The sequence below is a fragment of the Xenopus laevis genome, chromosome 1L, assembly GCF_017654675.1.
Source record: "Xenopus laevis strain J_2021 chromosome 1L, Xenopus_laevis_v10.1, whole genome shotgun sequence".
Taxonomy (NCBI): domain Eukaryota; kingdom Metazoa; phylum Chordata; class Amphibia; order Anura; family Pipidae; genus Xenopus; species Xenopus laevis.
Window position 1 is genome coordinate 187,830,838 of NC_054371.1, and position 24,405 is coordinate 187,855,242.

Below are 24,405 nucleotides of genomic sequence, written 5' to 3' on the forward strand. Positions count from 1 at the left end.
ACTAAAGTTCCTTGAATCTCCAGGTGTGACATTACTTTTAGGGTTGGGGGCAAACGGGCAGATTCGGGGAGATTAGTCAACAGGTGACAAATCTCTTCTTCGGTGACTAATCTCCCCGATCTGCCTTCCACCAGCTAAAATGAAAATCGCCTGGGGGAAGGTACTCGGAGCGCTTAGTTTTTCGAAGTAGCCCGAAGTTTCCTTGTGAGGCAATTATGGACGACTTTGGAAAACAAAGCGCTCCGAGTGCCTGCCCCCAGGTGATTTCCATTTTAGTCGGCGGAAGACAGATCGGGGAGATTAGTCACCCTGAAGAAGAGGAGATTTGTCCATGGCAGCTAATCTCCCCGAATCTGCCCGTGTGCCGACCCTTAGTGCCAGAAATAACAGACATACCAGCATAGATTTTTCATAATTAAAACAATAGGCAAAAAGTATATTCAGCACAAGCCCTATTAATAGAGAACATATTAAAAAAAAAAGAAGAGGCATATACTGTCCCACGTATAAAGCCCATTTAGGGCAGAGACATATGCTCAGATTCGGGGAGATTTAGTCGCTCAGCGATAAATCGCCTCTTCTTCGGGGTAACTAGTCTCCTCGAACTGCCCCTCCGCTGGCTGGAATCTAAATCGCCACCAGGATGGCACTTAGAGACCTTAATTTTCTGAAGTCACTTGAAGTTTCCTCGTGAGGCAACTTCGGAAAACGAAGTGCACCGATTGCCATCCCGCCGAAGATTTACATTCTTGCCGGCGTGAGGCAGTTCGGGGAGATTAGTCGCCCCGAAGAAGAGGAGATTTGTCGCTGGGTGGCTAATTATCTCTCTGAATCTGAGCTTGTGTCTAAAGATTAATGGAGTTTAAGTTAACCAGTGTCAACCAGTATGATGTAGCTAGTTCCAAAGAGCAGCAAGAAATATTACCGCTGAAATCCCTGTATCTCCTGATGTATAGTCAGCTTTAAAGCATATGTATTATTATCTGTGTTCTCACCTAAACTACGTTTTTATTAAATTGCAGATGTGCTCCAATGAATAATATAAAACAGGATTTAATTTAAATGCATTTTAGTCCATTTAAGGGTGCTTTAATAATATATAGAGACCAGAATATTTAAATAAACTTGCTGCATATGTTGTAATTAATGCTGTTAGTTTGATCCCTGCTGTGGCTGTGTATGGATTAGTTGTCTCAGAGAAACCCTGGAAGCTCCTTTTTATTGTTTCTCTCTTACAGTCTGTTTTGTAACAGAGCAACAATGGTGCTGTGTGTTTGTGTGATGCCCAAAACTTATAATGAAATAAAAAGTTTTTACCTGTTGCAAATCTTCACTTTCAGATTTAAGCTGAGCTACAAGAGCTCGCATGCAACTTTTCATTGAGCACAGTGTAGCCTGAAAAAGATTTTTAAAACAATGTTAGTCTGAAACATATAACTGTAAAGTGCTTTCAGATGTATTATGCTGGTAACACCAATGCTATTAAAGTTTGCTTCCTCTGTATTGTATAATATGAATTATATAAACAGGATTATATACAAACTGTCATTGTATATTTAAAATTACATCTGCCATCTGTAAGGCTGTACATAAAGCTAATGTCACACCTGCCATTGAATTTAGTGGAAAATATATTAGTTGGAGATCTGCTTTTGCTGCCTTTTAACAGGTGCAATAGTGTCAGCTGTGCTACCTTCACATCGTAAGTTAAAGGGGAACTATCGCGAAAATGAAAATTATATAAGCTTCATCATACTGAAATAAGAAACTTTCTAAATACAAACAAGCATCTGTTTCTCCTCATTCTGTCTTTATTCAGCAGTTGGGTGTCCGATGAATGATCCAATATATCTTATAGGGGGCTCCTTTTGCCTAGAAGATGTATTAGAAGTCACTGTATAAAAACCACCGGACATCATGTCTCTCTACATGCAGAATTTGTGCAAAAGGCAGTTATTTTGTTAGAATGTGTTTGTACTGGAATCAGTTATTTGAGTGAACTCTAATACATCTGCTAGGAAAGGGAGCCCCCTATAAGATATATTGGATCATTCATCGGACACCCAACTTCTGCATGAAGACAGAATGAAGAGAAACAGATACTGAGAGAGGAATAGTGAAGCTAAACTTGATTATTTCAGAAACGCTGAATTTTTAATTGATTGTATTTAGAAAGTTTCTTACTTCAGTATGAAGCTTATATTAAATTTTCATTTTTGCAATAGTTCCCCTTTAAAAGTACAAGGAGTTTTTAGGAAAGTTGAAATATGAATCAGCCAGATGATTCTATAGAGCACACATCTCTCCCTGAGCAGGATGGTACATCATCATAGGAGACAGCATAGGTTGGTCATAATTGCATATAAGATTTTGATTCAATGGAAATCTGAAGTTCCTTGAGCAGTTTGGTTAGGGAGTATCATGAGAAAATGCTGACGGGTGTCATGACTGCTGATTGGCACAATAATATTATGGTGCACAAGGTGTTTGATTAAAGGAACAGTAACACCAAAAAATTGAAAATGAAAATATCATGTAGTGTTGCCCCGCACTGGTAAAACTGATCTGTTTGCTTCAGAAACACTACTATAGTCCATATTAACAAGCTACTGTGGAGCAATGGCGGAAATTGAAAAACGGCTATATGGCACAGGTTAACTAATGGATAACAGATAACACCATTAGACAGACAGAGCTTATTTGCTATCTGCTGTGTAACTTGAGCTGTTTCTCCTTTGAATGGCTGCCCCCATTGCTACACAGCAGCTTAATTTATATAAACAATAGTAGTGTTTATTAAGCAAACACAGCAGTTTTACCAGTGCAGGGCAACACTGTATTATATTTTCATTACTTTAAAACACTTATTTTTTGACGTTACTGTTCCTTTAAGAGCACTGTTGGTGAGCAATGCATACTGATCAAAACAATGATCCTGCTTTCCTCTACAGGATTATCAACCTAAATGTCCTGTAGAGCATGAAAACAATCCCTGGGCTAGTGATCATTTTTATAATGATATATTTTAAAAAAAAAGATGTAAATAAAAATATAAATGTATTATTTTCAAATACATCTCAAAAGAGCAGTCTTTATGAAAGACTTTTTGCAGCATCATAGCAATATGAGATATCATCTTTACCTTGTTAGCTACATCACCAAAAGTGAGATTTGTCAATGCCATCCCAGCATATCGCCGTAATGTAACACTATAGTGGTCATTAATAAGTCCATACATTTCACAATCTACTTGCAAAAGCTCAGCAATAGCCTGCAGTCCACCTTTGAAAGAGAAAAACATAAATTCAGTCTACATTAATTCAAGAGACAATGCATATTAAAGAGCAAGGCTGCAAGCCGCAGGTGCACAATCATCTGTCCATACCAAGTTCATTCATTGCATGCCTGTGTTCTTCATCAAATGATAATTTCATCAGCACACAAACAGCAGGACATATCTGGTGGTCAACTGGGGCAGGCACTGCAAGAAAAAGATTTTTAAATATAGCAGTTCAAGGAACAGTATCAAAATATATATTTATATGGGTTTTATTTGTAAATATTACAGTTCTCTTGGGAACAATTTGTGTTAGCTTTGCAAAGTGGCAGGATTGGGGTACGGAGATCTAGTCCAACTTGGACCCCATTTGCAAGGAGTTTGTATGTACTCTGGGTGGGTTTCACACTCCAAAAACACACAGGTAGGTTAATTGGTCCCTGATAAAAAAATCACGCTACAGATTTTTTTTATATTTAATTTTCAAATCTGACATGGGTCTAAAGATATTGTCCATTTCCCAGCTGCCCTCAGCCATAAGACTTGTGCTCTGATAAACTTCATTCACTCTCTACTGTTGTACTGCAAGGTTGAGTGATATCACCTCCTCCCCCCCCCCCAACCAGCAGCAGAACAATGGGAAGGTAACCAGATAGCAGCTCCCTAACACAAGATAACAGCTCCCTGGTAACAGAACGCAATAGTAAAATCCAGGTCCCACTGTGACACATTCAGTTACATTGAGTATGAGAAACAAAAGCTTGCAAGAAAGCAGTTCCATCCTGAAGTGCTGGCTCTTTCTGAAAGCACATGACCAGGCAAAATTACCTGAAATGGCGCTTACAGACCAATATTACAATTAAAAAACAAAATACTAGGGATGCACCGAATCCACTATTTTGGATTCGGCCGAACCCCCAAATCCTTCATGAAAGATTCGGCTGCATATGCAAATTAAAGGTGGGAAAGGGAAAACATTTTTTACTTCCTTGTTTTGTTACAAAAAGTCACGTGATTTCCCTCCCTGCCCCTAATTTGCATATGCAAATTAGGATTCGGATTCGGTTCAGCCGGGCATAAGGATTCAACCGAATCCGAATCCTGTTGAAAATGGCCGAATCCCAAACCGAATCCTGGATTCGGTGCATCCCTACAAAATACACTTGCTGGGTTAGGAATTATTTGCAGTGTAAACAAGAGTGAAATTTTTGCAGTGTAAACGCTAATTTAGAAATAAAAATAAAATCATAAAAATCATGACAGTGTTTTCTGTTATTGTCATTTTGATGAATCTTTATTTCACCCTTTACCCTCTCCCCAAATTGCAATTTTTTTCTCCTCTCTTTCTGCCTTCCCTCCATTCTTTTTCTTATAATTTATACACCAAGGTGTATGATGTCACATATGATAAATGCTCAATAAAAATCTCAGTTTAAAAAAAAATCATGACAGAATCTCTTTAAGTTCCATTGGGGCAGGTGAATGATGTGTTCTCTGTAAAGAGCTGTATATGTGTTTCAGTTTAACAGCAGCATAACACCTGTGCACATACTTGGATTCTTATCCTGGTCCATTCCTTGCTCGTGTGCTTCTTGCCATTCCCAACATGTTTCGCAGTAAGCCCGGATCTGCTCCAAAAGGTGAAGGACTCGGATTTCCCTTCTGCCTCGCTTGTCGTCAGGCTGAGAGTGAATGATGTTATGCAGTGCTGCACTAGCCCTAGCACGGGCCTCTTTGCTTCCACGCGAGTTTCCCAGCAGCACAGAGTCTTTATCGTTGCCATGCAATAACTGAATGAGAAGAGGAAGGCATCCAGACTGGCGCATAGCAATACAGCTGTCTTGAGAACTTGACATGGCTAACAGAGTCCGAGACATATCATCCTTGTCGTGAGTGCCAAGCATTGATAGAAGTGAATATACCATTTCAACCTGTTGAGAGATACAATGCAAACACAACATGGTGAAAACAGACAATATGGGAAGGTAACACGTGAAAGAGACAGTAGCCATAGCTAGAGACAACTTACTGAGGTTTTATATTTTAGGCTATTTCCTCATGGGCATTTCTCCTACAGTAAACAAAGTTGGTTAGACCCTTTTAGAAATAAACGCATATACAGTTGTGTGTGGCTCTGTTCTTGAAACAAAAAGAAGAAAAAGAAAGAGAATGATACAACTTATAAAGTAGTCTCTTACCAGGGTAAGCCCCAGTCCAAGGGTTTGCCAATCATTTTTTGCAATATGTAGAGAATTTGAATATAGGAAGAGACCATCTACTAGTAAAGAAGTAGACAAAGTATTTATAAAATTAAAAAGACTTTATTAGGACATACATAAGCCCAACGCATTTGTGCCTGAAGTGGGCACTTACTCATAGGCTGGTGGTCTCCCCTTGGTACAATCCTTTTAAAGGGGTGTTGACCAATTAAAATTTTACTTGACCCTTTTAGAGGCGCATCAATGAAGGATAAAAGAAGGTTGTGCCCTTCTGACCTGTTCCCACACCTCTATATAACAAGTGGATCAGTAGACACACAATAAAATATAATGTCTGGCGTGCTGCTTTCATTTACAGGCAACCCATTGCCCCACCAACATTCCAGTGGCCCTTGTGCATCATGTGCCTGCCTATACCCAGATAAGACCCAAAAAAAGAAAAAAAAACATGCATAGTGATTGTACATGTGCACGCAAGCACTTTTTAAACATTTTTTAATTGCATCTCTAAAAAAACGACATTGACACACAGTATAAATATGGGGCTTTGCAAATCAGCTGTTTTGCCTATAAAACATTTTTTTTATATTTTAATATATTACTAATTAACTTTTTTTCTGAGAATTGTCTAGCAAGAGGATAAATGGTGATGTAAAACCTGCGTAAAAACATTAATTTCCATTCAAGCTGATGTTGCACATAACGCAACAAAAGGAAGCAGGACTCTGGTCATGATTTTAGTGGAAGCTATGCTATGATTAGTATGTAACAGAACACAAAACCACCATCTGTTAGAGATCAGTGTTATCGATTTGCCTAGTAGATGAAAGCTGGCATAGCACGGAGGCTTCTTTGTCTACACCGCAGCCATGTTTTATTTCAGAGATCATTCATCCCGTATTATAACTACATATTATGTAACCATTATCTTACAGAATATGTATCTCCTAAACACGTGGCAGCATTTAAAGAAGAATATTGTTAAAGAGTCCAAAAAACAGTTCAATTTAAACCTCAAATGATAATACACAAAGCAAAAAGAGCCTTGGTAATTATAGGCTGGCTCCTATGTTAGTGCTATGGGTGTCACTTTCTTGGAATTTAAACACAGGGATGAAGAGACAGCCTGCTGGCAGATGCAGACTAGCAATTTACCATGTTTGTTTAGGAGTATAGAGAAAAATTAAAATTTTACAAGAGAAACAGAATAAATATAGAAAATATACAACTAATCAAAGGCTTGTGATCACCATACACCCCTTACCTTTGTACCAAGATGACTTGTAAGCCTTCGCGGAACAGAGTAAGTGCTGTTAGAGCTCATAACACTGGTTGTGTCGTGATCTGCTCTACTGGATGAACCCTAAAACCAACACAATTACATAGGTAAGTGCATAAATAAACATAGCCTAGGGTGGGAGATTCAATAAATAAAGTGGAGCAGGTCCTGTGACCAATTTTACAGTCTGATCATCTAGTATAATATTTTATAACCGAATAATGTTTAAGCCATGTCTGATTATACATTTACATATCAGCATGATCTGAGAACAAATGTAAAAGCATATTGAGACTGAGAATACAATCTTTATTTGTAACAGCATAAAAATAACTATTTAAGGTGATGAAGATGGGTGGACATGCAAGTCTTTCTGTTCAGAACTATAATAATGGTAAATTCTGCACGTGACAATCTTTAACAAAGCATTAATAATACATTCCATTATAAACTGGATACATCATTTGCATTTTGAGAGACATCTATAATATTAAACAAAGAGGCTAAAGTGAATATTTTATAAAGTGCTCATGGTTGTGTTTACAAAGTACAGAATAAGAACATGGAGACCCTAACTTCCCACCAAAGCATATCACGACACCATAAAATATTCACAACTGAAAAAGGAAAAAGAGAGAGAAGCATACGGATCCAGTCTCAGGGGTACGAAAGGATTACAGCCTGGTCCATTAAGTCATACAGTGATTAACCATATAGTATTCATACAACAGGATATTCCCCAGATGCCCCATGAAAGGCACTGACCACAGAAAGCAGCCATCTGGCTTAAAATATATGTTTATTACCAGTGAACAAAGAAACGAGCATTAGTGCCCAAGAATGGAGATGGAGACCTATTTTTGTCAACTATAAGGGCACAATGTGTACAGCTAGCAGAGAGAAGCAGATAGGCTCCTTTACACTTCTGTGCAAAGCTACACTGACACAGAGTCAACTACACAGAGGAGCAAAAACAACCCAGAAAATGCATGCTTTAGTGTGCCCTTAGCCTAAATATAAAGAACAATCAAAGAAGAAAATGGCTGAAATGACTAAACATAGACAGTTGTATACATAGTAAATTAGGTTTAAAAAAAAAAAAAGACACACGTCCTTCACGTTCAATCTTTTAACTTTTTTAACTTGCCTAACTGCTAGTTGAGGAAGGTTAAAATACCCAATGTACTTGACAACAGTATAATTTATTAGGCTCCCTAATGCCCCAGCTAATTTAGAATCCCAAGTCTGTAAAAAAAAAAACACACATTATTTTATTGTGAAAATAATGAAATACAAGTACAAAGGAAGAAGTGTTCTGTGTACAGATCCCTGTCCACATTGGCCCCAACTAAAGGAGGCCACACACGTTACAATTACGATCCTTCCTTTGAAGAATGTTTGTTTTCACTACAAACGTTAAATGCGGATATACAGGTAGAAACAATAGAATTCTACCTTTATCTGATGATTAAGCAGTATCCCTTTGCCGATGTTCAGGCGCCTTCAAAGATGCCAGATTCCATCTTGGCCAATCAACAAGATGACCGATATCCAAGCCAACATCGGTCACTTCACCTCCCATCATACATGCACTGAATATCGTATGAAAAGTTGTTTCGTACAATAATAGTACAAAACAATAGTATGGCCACCTTCACACCATTTCATCCCTAGTCATACTATCCAACAGCTTTTACGTGGTGCCATATTGGCATATCTAATGCTTGATCTGTTCACCTTTAAATGACCTTATAGAATGATGTAGAGAGTGATATTCTGAGGCAAACTGCAATTGGTTTTCATTCTTTATTATTTGTGGTTTCTGCGTCATTTAGCTTTTTATTCAGCGACTCTAGTTTGAAATTTCAGTAATCGGGTTGCTAGGGTGCAAATTACCCTACCAAAATGCATTTATTTGATTAAGAAACTAGAATATGAATAGGCGAGGTTCTGTATAGAAAGATGAGTAAAAAAAAGTAGCAATAACAATTTGTAGCCTTTAGGTCCCCATAGACGCAAAGATTTTTCAGTGTGAACGATCATTTTCAGTGGAATCCGAACAATCCGTCAAATTATCGGGAGGTTAGTGAGAATTGAATGAACGTGCATCATACTATTTTTTGTTGTCCGACATCTGTCAGAAATTTGATCGGCCAGGTTAAAAAAATGTTATCGTCCCAGTGCAATCTATCTATCTATGTTTGCAGGGCCAAGCAGGCAGCTACAGTTATACTGGCAATATCGCTTCAAATGGTCTTTTTAGTTGAAGGACAAATCGAACATTTATACAATCGTTTAGAGATAATCGTGGTCTCACGATAACGAAAATAAATTTTAAAAATCTTTACATCTATGGCCAGCTTTAGAGAACATGAGATTTTTAGATGGGATCAGTGACCCCCATTTGAAAGCTGGAAACAGTCAGAAGAAAAAAAAAAGAAAAATTTAAGGCCAATTGAAAAGTTGCTTAGAATTAGCCACTCTATAACATACTAAAAGTTAACTTAAAGGTGAAGCACCCTTTAAGCTTTCTTATCTCAATGTTAGTTATGTGAAAAACTCAAAAGGGCACATTACTTGAGTGCTGTAGGTATGTATGCTACTGTGTGATTTGGAATATGCAATTTGTGTGATCTACACACAAAAATAGGTATTTTCAAGCATTTTGTAGCCCATTGAAGCACAAGAGATTGAATGCCCCATATGCCATTTCCCATATGAATACATTTCAGCCATAAAGCATGCAAGAACAACTCTGTTGAGACAAAGCAAAGAGACAAATATTTGATGATCTTTATGTACCATCACACATGTGATTATTTTCTGCACAATTTTTTTCTGCACAATTATTTTCTGCACAATTTAAGAATGTGATTTGTCAAAATGCTTCTTCTTTACTAATTATTACATGCAAGCTTTAGCACAAATACAGTTACTAAACATTTTGTCAGGATAGTTTTTCAGCAAAGAAACTGTATATGTATAAAATTATATTATGATATGCATTTGATCTCCAATTTATTATTATGTGTGGTTTGAATAATTCCGCTTTATGTTCAACAGCTCTACAGGTTGGAATTTCAGCAGCAATCTAGTTGCTATAGTCTAAATTAAGCTAGCAACCAAGCAGTGGTGTGAAAGAAAGACTGGAACATGAATAGGAGAGACCTGAATAAAATGATAAGTAATAAAATGTAATGATAACAATAAAATCATAGCTCCAAAGAGCATTTTTTGGCTGCCAGGGCCAGTCAGAAGAGGGCAAATATTTAAGTTAACTTTTGGTATGTTGTAGAAAAGCTAATTCTAAGCAACCAAATTCGTCTTTATTATACAGTTTTATAACCATTTGCCTTGTTCTACTGATTCTTTCCAACTTACAAATGTGGGTCACTGACCCCATCTAAAAAACAAAACAAATGCTCTGTAAGGCTACAAGTATTGTTATTGCTACTTTTTATTACTCCTCTTTCTATTCAGACCCTCTCCTATTCATATTCCAGTTTCTTATTCAAATCAATGCATGGTGTTAGGTTATATAAGACCATGATCCTATTATGGATTGCTGAATTTGCAAACTGGAGAGCTGCTGAATAAAACTCTAAATAACTCAAAAACCTCAAATAATAAAAAATGAAATCCAATTGCAAATTGTCTCAGAATATCTCTCTACATCATATTAAAAGTTAATTTAAAGGTGAATTACCTCTTTAATTACGAAGAGGAAACACTGTAGTTATTCCCATTTTTTTGTCATCAAACTTTACAAAGCATCTGAGTAAATTATTGTAATGAGTTTGTCTAAAAAAAGTACTGATGCACTTCACATTAACCTTTTACGAGTTTTAAACAGGCAGCACACATTATGTTTAAGCAGAGAATATTTTTCTTTTACTCTGTAATCTGATGTGTGCTCTGGTGTAGTAGACACAGGCAGACATCCAAGTGTAAGGCAGGTGTGTTTTATGAAGATCTCTAAGGGTTGTGGCATATGCAATACACTGACCTCCACTATGGTGGTGCCAATGAAATGACACTATCTACCATGAATAGGGATTCTCCCTTGTTCATTTCAAAATGGACATATCGCTGAAGTGCATTCTTATTGCATTTAATATATTTTTTTTTTTTAGTTCCTCTTCTGTTTACAAATTATTTGGCTGCATACCAAACAAAATTCAAACCCAACTTTGCACATGTTAAAAAACATGCAACTGCCTCCAAGCATGAAGCATTTTATTAGAATAATCAATAATCTAATTCAGTCCATACAATATGTTTGCATGTTTTTAACTTTTGTTTTCCACATTTTCCATGTGCTTAATCTTGGTACCATAATTGAATGGTGGATCTTAGAAATTGGAAGGGAATCTGAATAACATGCTTGTCACTCACAGTGCTACACTAGTGCAATCAGAGTTGATAAAACCCTATTGCTGCAATCTCTGTGAACAAAGGAAAATGTCAGCCTTTAGGCAGCAATGTGCAAGGCACCCACTGACTGCACTACTGAACTGACCTCCCCACTTCACATCATACACATAAGAATCATATGGCCTGCCTTCCTGCTCCAATGAAAGCAAATGAGACTGTATTTAAAGCCATATGGTTCCATGCAATGCGATATGCCATTAACATCTAGTTTTCAATCAACTAAAAAACATGAACTTAATCTGTGAATTAAAACAGAGTATAATCTAAAAACAAGCAATATTGGATCCCCTTTACCTGTCCGCTTCCAACATTGCCAGATGCCGTGATTTCAGAGGTTCCCTGTCCATCGGGCAGCTTCTCAGCATCCCTGCTGCCTGCATCATGCTTGCTCTGTGGAGTCCGCTGTTAATGTGAGAACAGACAGGAGTTACATGGAAGATGAGACAAAGCAAGCCTCAGGACTCAGCTGCTCGCTCCCTGAGCTGCGGATGCATTAGCCTCTTCATTTACTAATTCACTCCGACTGATCCCTTTCACAACGTAAAGCTGGAACAACAGAACTCGGAAAGACGGCTGATAAAAATGGAAGTGTGGGCTGGGGATTAGAGCTCTGGCAGACAAAGAATGTGCTGTGAGACATGGGAAGACCATCCTCCGGCAGCTGAGCCTATAACACTAGCACAGGGATACCCAGCCTCAGCTGCAGCATCACATGACCTCATGCATCTTTCACGCTACATTTGTTCAGCAGTGCACAAGCACCAGGTAATAGCGCAATAAATGCTGCAAAGGCAGAGAGAACAATGGCACTTCGTTTAATCGGGAATCAGAAATAACATACAGAGACATCAGTGGAATGTATATTTGCTCTTTCATACTAGCAACTCTGCTTTTTAATGAAATGTGAAACAAACCAATAGATAGCAGTGAATTCCCAACAGGATCTTAACTACCACCATCATATAGCGAAGTAGAATCAGTTATAGTGAGTTATTCTAAGGTAAAGTGTGGCTCATTTATCAACACTGGGCAAATGTGCCCATGGGCAGTAACCCATAGCAACCAATCAGTGCTTGGCTTTTTTTCAGGCAACTGCATGTAGAACAATGAATGCAGCAATGTGTTTGGTTGCTGTGGGTAACTGCCCATGGGCAATTTTGCCCAGTGTTGATAAATGGCCCCCATTATGTCATTCATTTCACATTAAACTTTAAGATCTACAGGGCAGTGACCCTTCTTCCGTCTGTCTCTTAACATCTGCTAATTTATCTGGTTATCTAACATATTTTATATTTGGTTTATTGCAATAAAGGTATGGGATCCCTTATCCAGAAAACCTCAGGTTCCAAGCATTCCAGATAATAGATCATATTGTTGTATGTACTGTACTGTAAAAATGCACAGCACTGTGTATGTAGTACATTCTAGGAATATGAGGGGTCAATTATGATTCCAGAGAGCATGCCTTGGTGCTCATCCACAGAGAATTCCCCCCCCCCTCCCCACTTCGCTCTGCACTTTTCATCTGAAGCTCAGTGTGCAGCGAGTATGTGTCTCCCCTCACCCACCTCTTTTGAATCTAGCGCAGTCTAAAGTGCAAGAATCAGTGGGGCATTTTTATTTTTTTTTTGTTTTTTTTAAATTTCTAATAACACTATAAAATGTAAAGCAGACCAATTACTTAAGTGGAGGACCAGGATTTCCGGTTAAGGGCACACGGGGAGATTAGTTGCCGCATCGACAAATCGCATCTTCTTCAGGACGACAATCTCCCTGAACTGCCTTCCCGCCACCTATAATGAAAAATCGCCAGTGGTATGGCACACGCGGCACTTCGTTTTCCGAAGTTGCCTCACAAGGAAACTTTGGGCAGCTTCAGAAAACGAAGCGCCGCGAGTGCCATACCGCTGGCGATTTTTCATTATAGCCAGCGAGAAGGTATGGAAAGGCAGTTTGGGAGGAATTTGTCGCCCTGAAGAAAAGGCAATTTGCCGCTGAGGCGACCAATCTCCCCGAATCTCCCCGTGTGCCCTTACCCAAATGAGAAAAAAAACAAAAAACAATTGACTGCTTTGCCGCTAACATGGATGTATGCTGGTTTAGCTACCATAAAGAACAAGGAACTCAACCAGGAATAAATGTTTGTCTCAGCAGGACACGATGACAAAGTTCACTTCTGTTTTGTCGAGCTTTCTAGATAACTAGTTTTCAAATAATTGGAAAATATATAGTGGACATACTTGTACTGATATAGTCATAGTTTACTGGCCACACACCGTGGTATGTAGCTCACAGTCTAGGCCAGTGATGCCCCATCAAGTGGCTCACAAGCAACATGTTACTCACCAACCCCTTGGATGTTGCTCCCAGTGGCCTCAATTCAGGGGTTTATTTTTCAATTCTAGGCTTGGAGGCAAGTTTTGGTTGGATAAAAACTAGACGTACTGCTAAACAGATCCTTCTGTACACTGCCAGTCCACATAGGGGCTACAAAATAGCCAATTACAGCCTTTTTTTGCTCCCCACAAGCTTTGCTCATGCTTGTATTGCTCTTTTTACAATTGAATGTGGCTCAAGGGTAAAATAAAATGTTGGGGACCCTGGTCTAGATGCATAATCTTGTCGTCCTACTGGATAGTAGTTGGACAGTGGGTTAGGGGAGGGCATCTGCTACTTCACACTTGGTCTGAGTGCAGATACACGGAGCCAGATACAGGTAAATCAATAAAAGCAAATACTTGACTGGTTGCCATGGGTTACTGTCCAGTGTTTGTAAGGAAAATACAATGCTTCGGCCCAGGTATTGAGGGTTCACATAGGAAACATGCAAACTCCATACACAGATCACTGTGTTTTTAGCCACAATGCCGATTTTAATGCTAATGTCATTGCAGATGCCACTAAGTAGTGTCAGTCACATCTAGCGGGTGATGCACCAGTGCAAATGAATGCCTGTTTCCATGTGCACAATTCATCAAAGAACACTACATGCGCTTGTAAGTACCTTTGTAAATAATAGTGCTCAATTTAACATCCATTTGAGCACTGTGCAAAGAACTCGTAAATAGTAAATAGCACAACTTGTAAATAGTACAACAAGCTATGCACACCTAAATAATAAAAAGAAACAGAACATAAAGGCAAAACTGTACTTAAAGGCTCACTTGACTGTTCTGTTACATGGTTCCACAAAGTTATCTATACAGATATTCATGATAACCCAGCCATGTGTTCACCCTCAGGCTGCCCCATTTGCCATGTGATTTAATAAAGCACTCATTATGCAGCTAAATTTAGAAACAGAATCACTATCATCCAAACTGTCAAAGGCATTAAGCGGATGTAACCAAACTTAAATGTCACTGTGCCAAGCGAGACTGGCACTAATATACAGCCTTTAGCTTGAATAGATGTGTTGCACTTTCACATGCTGTGACTCAAGCTAGACTTAACTTTTGTTAAGTGAAAGGAACTACAGAACTTAACTTTTGATCACAATTACAAATAGTAACCATCAAAACAATTGGACACAAAACTACCACCAAGAAGAGCACCATTTCCAAGTCAGAATTGAAGTCATTTACTGCAAAGCTTCAGAGAGCCATGTCTGCTGTATGGGCCTGTTAGACAGACAGACATGAGAAACTGTGTGACTTTGACTTTACATTAGCTAATGATTATGTGCCTGGAACTTGAGCAGTGACATGTTATTAAAAAATTGTCTATAGAACACATTGCATTTTGACTCCCTAGATTGTCTCAGTGAGAACCATGGGAGTCAAAATGCTACATTTCACCTATAGCCAATTCCCTGACAGCAACAGTATTTGCCATATGCAGTGCATTTAGCAGTAAAATAAATAAGAAGCTTTCAAAGTAGCAACTTCCTTTTAATATATAACATGCATTATGGTATTTCAGCAGTGACAAAGTTTAATGGATTAACAAAAAATATGCAACATGCATCATAACAAAATTAGACAGGTGCATAAATTTGGGCACCCCAACAGAGATATTACATCAATACTTAGTTGAGCCTCCTTTTGCATATGCAAAATGTATATGCAAATATAACAGCCTCTAGAATCCCAACAAAATGATTTGCTGCAGCAGCACACCGATCATTGATTTAAACGTTTATTTGTGCAAAAAACACAATATCTCTCCAGCTCAGTTAAATTTGATGGCTGTCTAGCATGGACAGCCTGCTTCAAATCATCACATAGATTTTCGATGATATTCAAGTCAGGGGGCTGTGACGGCCATTCCAGAATATTGTACTTCTCCATCTGCATAAATGCCTTTGTAGATTTCGAAGTGTGTTAGTAGGGTCATTTTCTTGTTGGAATATCCAACCCCTGCGTGACTTAAATTTTGTGACTCGTGCTTGAATATTATCCTGAAGAATTTGTTGATATTGGGTCCAATTCATCCGACTCTCGACTTTAACAAGGGCCCCAGTCTCTTAACTAGCCACACAGCCCCACAGGATGATGGAACCTCCACCAAGTTTGACAGTAGGTAGCAGGTGTTTGTGTGAATGCAGAAAGGGCTTCTTTCTCATCACCTTGCCATACAGATGTTCTTTGTGCAAATTGTGCTGAATTGTAGAAAGATGTACAGATATACCATCTACAGAAAGATGTTCTTGCAGGTCTTTGGAGGTGATCTTTGGGTTGTCTGTAACCATTCTCCCATTCCTCAGTATATGCCGCCTCTGTATTTTTCTTGGCTTGAAATACCTGGGTTTTACAGCAACTGTGTCTGTGGCCTTCCGTTTCCTGATTACATTCCTTACAGTTGAAACTGACAGTTTAAACCTCTGAGATAGCTTTTTGTAGTCTTCCCCTAAACCATGATAATGAACAATCTTTGTTTTCAGATCTGTTGCTTTGAGGATCCCATGCTGTTACTCTTCAGAAGAGAGTCAAACAGAAGCACAACTTGCAATTGGCCACCTTAAATAGCTTTTCTCATGATGGGACACACCTGCCTATGAAGTTCAAGGCTTACAAGCTAATCCAACCAATTTGGTGTTGCCAGTAATCAGTACCGAGCAGTTACATGCATTCAAATAAGCAAAATTACAAGGGTACCCACATTTTTGCACAGCGAGTTTTTTACATTTGATTTAATTACATACAACTCTATAAAACGCTTCACTAAAAATATTTGTTCAGAAAACACCCCAGTACTCATATGTTCCTGGGAAATGAAAGACATACCACTGTTGTCTTTTTTGTTGAAAGTGGAGTAAATTATTTTGCAGGCTGAGAGGGGTTTCCAAACTTTTTCATATGACTGTATATTCTTTAGGGCAATCAGCTACGTCACTGCACAGGAGGACACTTCTAAACATTGTGAATGGGGTCCTCATCTGCGATAAATCAAAGACTGGCCCAAGAAGAAGGATGGCCAATGACACTAACTGATGTGCAATCATAATGTCATAAACTATATGCCTAGGTTTGCTTTCACACAAATGTCATTTGAAAATAATAGAAAACAAATGAAACTTAAAGGGGCTGTTCACATTTGAGTTAACTTTTAGTATGATGTAGCAAGTGATATTCTGAGACAATTTGCAACTGCCTTAAATTTTTTTCACTATTTGTAGTTTTTGAGTTATGTAGCTTTTTTATTCAGCAGCTCTCCAGTTTGCAACTTCAGCAATCTGGTTACTGGGGTCCAAATTACATTAGCAACCATACACTGATTTGAATAGCAGACAGGAATATGAATAGGAGAGAGTCTGAATAAAAAGATGAGTAATGAAAAGCAGAAATATCAATACATTGGTAGCCTTACAGAGCAGTTAATTTAAGATGGGGTCAGTGACCCCCATTTGAAAGCTGGAAAGCCAGACTTTTTTAGTTTAAGTTCGGCTTTTCACTCCTTTCTTCATGCGGCTGCACATGTGCATTAGAGTGAAAAGCCGAACTTTAACAAAAAGTCGGCTTTTCATTCTACTGCAGCTGCCCCGGGAAATTTGAAGAAAGAAGAAGCTGGAAGAGGAGTGTTCTGTGGTGCTCACTGGAATAACCCCGGGATGGTGCAGTTTCCTGCTGATAGGAGTACCGGCCCGGGGTTTCAAGTAAATATATTCACTTGGGGGTGCCTAACATTTGGCACCCCCAAGTGCTAAACAACTTTCCTTCTCCTTTAAGCTGCTTCCAGATGGCTGCTGATTTTCAAAATAGTGGGCTGCTGAACAAAAAGCTAATAAAAAAAACACACACAAAAAATATTAAAAAGAAGACCAAATGCAAATTGGCTCAGAATATCATGGTCTACATCATACTAAAAGTTCAGTTAAAGGTGAACTACCACTCTAATATTAAGACAGCAAAAACACACAAAGTATTAACATACCTCTGCTGCCTCTGCCACCTGAGACTGCAACAGTTGTCGAATACGTAATATCTCTTCCTCTATTTGATGTATTTTACCCACTCTTGTCTGCAAAAAGAACAAGATCCAGTGAAAAATGTGTGTAATAACCAAATGCTCAAACACGAAAGATTATGGGAATGAGTAATGTCTGGATTGTCATTGGCATGCAGTTGAAAACACATCCCCACTGTCAAACATATATGTACTCACTAATGGAATATGAAATGGCAAAATCTGGTGCATCTATAGCCCCACAAATAAATACAGTACATTTAAATCTTTCCACTGACAATTAACTGAAGCATCATCATAAAACTGTAGGTGTGTATTTGAATGTAGCTGTTACCACCATCTATAATATAAAAATATCAGACATATTTCCTAACAGGTATCTAGTGAATATAAACCCCTTGAAATTACTATTGTAGTTACATAATGTAGTATTAAATTATGCAAAATTACATCAGTGAAACTAGTTACAGAAATGTGGAAATGGGTTTAACTATTTGCACATTACTGCACATTCATTTTTAGAAAAAAAAAAAAAAACATACCACATTAACGGTTGCTGTGGTTTTAAGTTAAATACCTGTACGTCGGAAAGTGCTTTTTTTTTTACTAGAGTAATAAAACAATGTATAGTCTCAGGTAGGAAAACTTGGGCCCAAAAACCACTAAAAATCAGACCACTGTCCCTTTTGACATTTCCTATTATCCTTAATGAACACTGCATTACCCCAACACTGAGATTATGTTTCTGGGCTGCTGGGCTCATCTACCATGCTCTGCAGCCCCGGCCATGCAGACTCATTATGCAAGCAAGACAAAAAGCCTAAATCCTGTCCTAAGATAGTTGCCCAAAAACTTATTTTCAACCTGCCACAGAGTGGGGCATCTGTTTGTGCAAGGACCGATGGTAATACATTTGTAAATACAGGTATAGGACCTATTATCCAGAACGCTCGGGACCTGGGGTTTTCCGGATAACGGATCTTTCCATAATTTGGATCTTCATACCTTAAGTTTACTAAAAAAAAAAATGTAAACATAAAATAAACCCAATACGCTGGTTCTGCTTCCAATAAAAATTAATAATAATCTTCGTTTGGATCAAGTACAGGGTACTGTTTTATTATTACAGAGAAAAAGGAAATAATTTTTAAAAATTTGGATTATTTGGATAAGAGTCTATTGGAGACAGCCTTTCCATAATTTGGAGCTTTCTGGATAATGGGTTTCTGTATAATGGATCCCAAACCTGTATATGCAAGAAAGCTATTGCTGCTTGGCATGGCCCTCTAAAAGTAGGGGAATAGAGAGACTGCTTCAGTTGTCTTGCCTTTTAATTGTTTTATAGTTTTCAGACTAGTTGCCTTCCAGTTTTGCCACTTTGTAGCCTGAAGCCGAAAATTATATCTTGTTTTAATTTATTAGTCTTTTTTTTTTTTAATTACTAATATTCATTATTCATTCCGCCTACTGAACTGCTGCCTGGTTCAAGGGGTAATTATGCATCTGCAATCAGAGAGTTGTAAAAATTCCAACAATGACAGCTCTGCAACAAAAACATCTAGTGACAAGTAATTTAAAGGCCACAAAAAATAAAAAAACAAATAGTAAATTGCCTTAGCATATCATTTTCTACATTTAAAGGATAACTAAGACTTATTATAATACCCCCTAAAATGACTAAACAACCCCCATATTTTTCTCCCTGCATTCCATTTTAGTTTGATTCTACAGCATAAGCAGCTGAAGTGCAGCACTTTTAGCCAATTCCTTTCTGAGCTCTTTCCGACTGTGAAGACATCAATAAGGTGTCTAATGGGCATGCTTACTACCTCTGCTCCAATGAAAATCAGTCAGGTATGTGCAGCATGCACCACTTAGATGTCTTCACAGTCAGAAAAGAATGTAGGCTCAGAAAGGAAGAGCTTCACTCTGGGCAAGGTAGCAGCTAAAAACTGCGCTTCATCTGCTTGCGCTGTAAAATCGAAAAAACAAAATGCAGCGAGAAAGGTATGTTATTCTAAGGGTTGTTAAATGTAATTTTATTGATAAAACAAAAAGGGTTACTTATTCTTAAACTAAAAGATGATTTTTAAGTGAACTTCCCTTAAAGTAATAAGTAATTTTTATTATTTACAAAAAAAAGTGACTTGAAACAATTTGTGGGATTTTGTTTCTGAGAAACATGCATGCAAAAAACAAAAATACCATCAAACTTCAAAGCAATGGCAGACAAGACGATTCAAAGGGTTTGTTGTCTGAGTGCTTTCCAGCTTGGCGAACAAGAGTGAAAAAAAAATTGGAATTGCCCTCCAATCATTACGATGGGAATGGCCTGCACCACAAATGAACCAGGAGATCCGGGCAATTCTCATAGGAATGAATGATAGTGGGATGATTGGGTTATGTTGCCCATTACATCGATGAAAAACAAAAAAGGGGGGTCCAACCAACAACCTCACTTAGGTGTGTATGTCACATTGCTTTACCTGTACTCGCTTCTCCATGTCTTGACATGTTCCCAACTGCTCCTCCATTGCAGCTCTGATTTGCCGGGCCTCATACTCCAGTTGTCTTCTGGTCATATCAGTCTGCATGGAAAACTGAAAAAATCCACCAAACAACATTAGAGATAAGGGTTCAGCTCACAGAATCACTTTAAAAAAGGAATAGGAATTGCATGAATAAAGACATATTAAAATAAAATGTATATGCTTGTGTAATGCTTCACTGGCATGCAATATGACAAAGAAATGAATATCAAACAGGATATAAATACTACAACAGACACTTGATCTTAAAAGAGCTGACTTACATTTTCTGTAAGAGGAAGGCTATCGATCCTCTTGGTAAGGTTCTGAAGTTGGGCATAGTACCAGCGCTTTTCTTTTTCTTCCTTTTCGTGCTCAGCAATAAGTAATAACCTAGAATACAGATGGACATAAATGTGTAATGATGCTTACTGCTGAAATGTAAAGAAATCAAGAGGATACAAAAACCTATTCTAATGGATTTATGGGAAGTGTGTGTGTGTGTGTGTGTGTGTGTGTGTGTGTGTGTGTGTGTGTGTGTGTGTGTGTGTGTGTGTGTGTGTGTGTGTGTGTGTGTGTGTGTGTGTGTGTGTGTGTGTGTGTGTGTGTGTGTGTGTGTGTGTGTGTGTGTGTGTGTATTTTTGTTAGCCTACTACTGTAAATCAATATACAATAGTAAATAATTAAAGAAAAGAAACCAAATAATCAAAATATTAATAAATAAGACAGAGTATGATGTCACTGCTAATGGTACTATTAGTGATAATGAGCAAACTGGGTAAGACTGGGTATGATACTCATAGTGGCTAGCTACTACAAAATAAATTAAACTAATCAAAATATCATACATGAATAACCTAACCATATATGATTAAAGTGAAGAAACTGCCAACTATGTTACTGTTATTATGCACTACAGGTATGGGACCTATAATCCAGAATACTCGGGACCTGGAGTTTTCCAGATAACAGATCTTTCTGTAAAATCATGTAAAGTAGGCAATCATTTAAACATTAAATAAACCCAATAGGCTGGTTCCGCTTGCAATAAGGATTAATTATATCTTTGTTTGGTTTATGTATAAGGTACTGTTTTATTATTAGAGAAAAAGGAAATCATTTGTAAAAATGTTGATTATTAGGATAAAATGGGGTCTATGGGAGATGGCCATTCCGTAATTTATAGCTTTCTGGATAACGGGTTACCAAATAACAGATCCCATACCTGTATTACTCACAAAAAAACAACTCAAGAGATGTGACTGTGTTATATACATGAAAATTTTTTCTTTGTACAGAACAATATGCTAAGAAACAGCTAGTGACCAAGAACTTTCATTTCATACATGCTGGGTTACCAATAGCTAAAGTATGCATTAACATGCAGTCATTTGCTTTGTGTGTTTGCTAACAGGCTGTCAGACAACAAACATTACTCAGCAATTCTAATATACATTAGTGAAATAACAAGCATCCAATAATCAGAAAGGTAACGAGTAACACGTGTGAATATGAAATAAAATATTGGTGAAAATTCTGTCTGTCCGCATACAAGTATTCTATATGGAGCATTGGTTCAGTTTAGAAAATCGTGGCTCTCAACTCAGCCATCCAGAGACTAACGGGCAGATTTATTAAGGGTCGAACTGAAAATGTGAACTTTCAAATTTTTTTTATGGTCAAAACTGTCAAATTCGATTAGGGAATCATCTAGATTAAAAATTCGAATTCATTTTTTTAGCAAATTCAAATTCAATTTACCATACTCTGGCCTTTAAGTATTCGAATTTGACTATTTGGCACCTAAGGGTAGGACTACATGGATGTTTTTGTTGCGATTTGACTTGCTGCGACAAAACGCATGCAACAAAAATAAGGTAAGTGAATGCATGGTGTCACATCGTTTTGTCGCAGCATGTCGGATCGTGCCGAAAACGTCCATGTAGTCCTACCCTAAAAACTGCGGAATAGCTGTATAAGTCAATAGAAGAGGTCCAGTGAGCAATTTAAAGATGTTTGCAGCCTTCCTGACATTAAGTTTGACTGAATTCGAGGGTCATTTAAATTCTTCCAAGTTTTTACAATTCGATTTTATTAATTCATTTCCCCAAGTCGAATTTCGAATTCAATCAAATTTAAGGGAGTTTATAAAAAAAACAAAACAACCTCACATGCATTCGAAATTCAACCCTTGATAAATGTGCCTCTAAATGTATGTAAAAGAAACGGAGGCAATTCTGAAATATCCCTAGAGGCCTGTATTGAACACATACTGTATCCACATTCGGATCAGACTTTCTTTAGAATTCAGTTTACCTTTCCTTCTCAAGTTCTTCCATATACCCAGCACTTTCTCTGCTTCCATTTAAAAGGCCTCTCCTTTGAAATGAACCCACAGGTACCGGACTGCATTCACCTGAATGACCAGAAAGAGAGCCTTCTCTGCTTCCATAAGAACGCATAGACATCTTTGGCCTAGCCTTGCCTGCAGGGATATTACTGCTGTCCAGATTTAGGTCTGTAAAGTTAAAAGGGGGCAAACAAATAGAAAGAAAAATTAGTAATGGAAGATGAGTCCAAAGGGGACCGAACAGAAATATTCAGTTTTGCAGAAGGAATCCCTGCATGTGGGCACAATTGCACCTGGTCAGTTACCCATGGCAACAAATCAGATGTCTACTTGCAGCTGGCTGAGAAAAATGAATCAGCCATTGGTTGCTATGGGTTACTGCCCAGTAATTAGTTTTTGGCATTCTGTCTGGCCAGCTGGAGAGAACATCAGGGGGCTCTACTATTCCAAATTTATGACATTAGGGTAGGACTACAAGGGTGTTTCTCTGCGCGATCTGACGGGCTGAGCAAAAACGCAGGCGTCAAATTGCATGCGACAGAAATAAGTTAAGTGAAAGCATGGTCGAATGGTGTCACATCGTTGATCTGACGCGACAAGACTGTCGGATGCAAAACCCAGTGTAGTCCTACCCTTAGATAAGAGCACTCTGAGCAATCACAAAAAGTTGTTTGGGTGACTATTTGTCCCCTTTACTAATAATTTAGCAAACATTCAACCTTTGCCTCTGCTGTGCACTAGGGTTGTACCGAATCCACTTTTTTGGATTCGGCCGAACCCCCGAATCCTTGGGAAAGATTCGGCCGAATACTGAACCGAACCCTAATTTGCATATGCAAATTAGCGGTGGGAAGGGGAAATTTTTTACTTCCTTGTTTTGTGACGAAAAGTCAAGCGATTTCCCTCCCCACCCATAATTTGCATATGCAAATTAGGATTCGGTTCGGCCAGGCAGAAGGATTTGGCCAAATCCGAATCCTGCTGAAAAAGGCAGAATCCTGGATTCGGTGCATCCCTACTGTGCACCTTACATGGTTTCCACTGAAACTGATAAATCTAGTGTACAATGTACCCACAAGGTGACAGTGCTTTACAAATACACAAAGTTGGTAGAGCTTGGCAGATGGTTTGTGATTCCAGTACTTTGAAACCAAGTTACCAATCCATTCAATGAAACACTTATCAGTACTGTTGGTATTTGTAGATTAGAGTGCAAGCGTATGGTTTGGAGGCGCTTGGGAAATACTGAAGAGAAATGAAAAGCAATGTTACCTTTAAAACGTTCCAGAAGATCAATTGGGCCAGAAGAAGCCATTGCCTCATCCTCAATACTTCCTTGCAGCTGCTTGAGAACCTCCTGCATTAAACATAAATGTGCAATCACTATCCCGGTAGCTATCGTTTTGCATACTTTACAAAAAGTGCAACTGAAGACGAAAAGTCACTTAAATGTTATATTATTCTATATCTCAAACCTAAATAAATGTTTAATTGAAGCTGAAATACAAATATCCACAAGAAAAATTAAGAGACAAGGGCACCATACTGCAGCGATGACTCCTGATTAGAGTATTAGATTAGAGTATTATTCCCGATTCCTTTGCATTATGCTTTAAAATACAGAGCAACAGCCTTAATTCCATTTTATGTCCTCTATGATGCACGGTCAAGACAATGAAGACCCTAGGGAATAGAATGCTGGATTTTCTTTCCAATGACCTTGTGCATAGAACAATAGCACATTGATTATACTGTATAACAGTGGATAAAGTATCACAGATGCTTGAATAAAGAAGAATATTAACAAGTACAATTCCTTCAAGGACACGCAAAATTTCCTCCTAAGTAACATTTATTCTGCGGTGATCATTTAGCAATACACAACACATTTCTAATTCATTTATATATGGTAA

The 24,405-nt window shown here is 38.1% G+C and overlaps 1 protein-coding gene across 7 annotated transcripts in view; it reads right to left on the reverse strand.

Annotated features, from left to right (window-relative positions):
• Window positions 1-24,405, reverse strand: part of apc.L (adenomatous polyposis coli L homeolog) — an 82,243-nt gene that overhangs the window by 12,170 nt on the left and 45,668 nt on the right. For all 7 annotated transcript variants that reach the window (XM_018243443.2, XM_018243426.2, XM_018243435.2 and 4 more), the window contains 11 exon segments: window positions 23,765-23,849; window positions 22,459-22,660; window positions 20,427-20,535; window positions 20,101-20,214; window positions 17,582-17,668; window positions 11,504-11,611; window positions 6,761-6,859; window positions 4,830-5,208; window positions 3,386-3,481; window positions 3,143-3,282; window positions 1,318-1,395 (listed from right to left, as the gene is read on the reverse strand). In XM_018243443.2, the coding sequence (XP_018098932.1) occupies window positions 1,318-1,395; window positions 3,143-3,282; window positions 3,386-3,481; window positions 4,830-5,208; window positions 6,761-6,859; window positions 11,504-11,611; window positions 17,582-17,668; window positions 20,101-20,214; window positions 20,427-20,535; window positions 22,459-22,660; window positions 23,765-23,849 (1,497 nt within the window).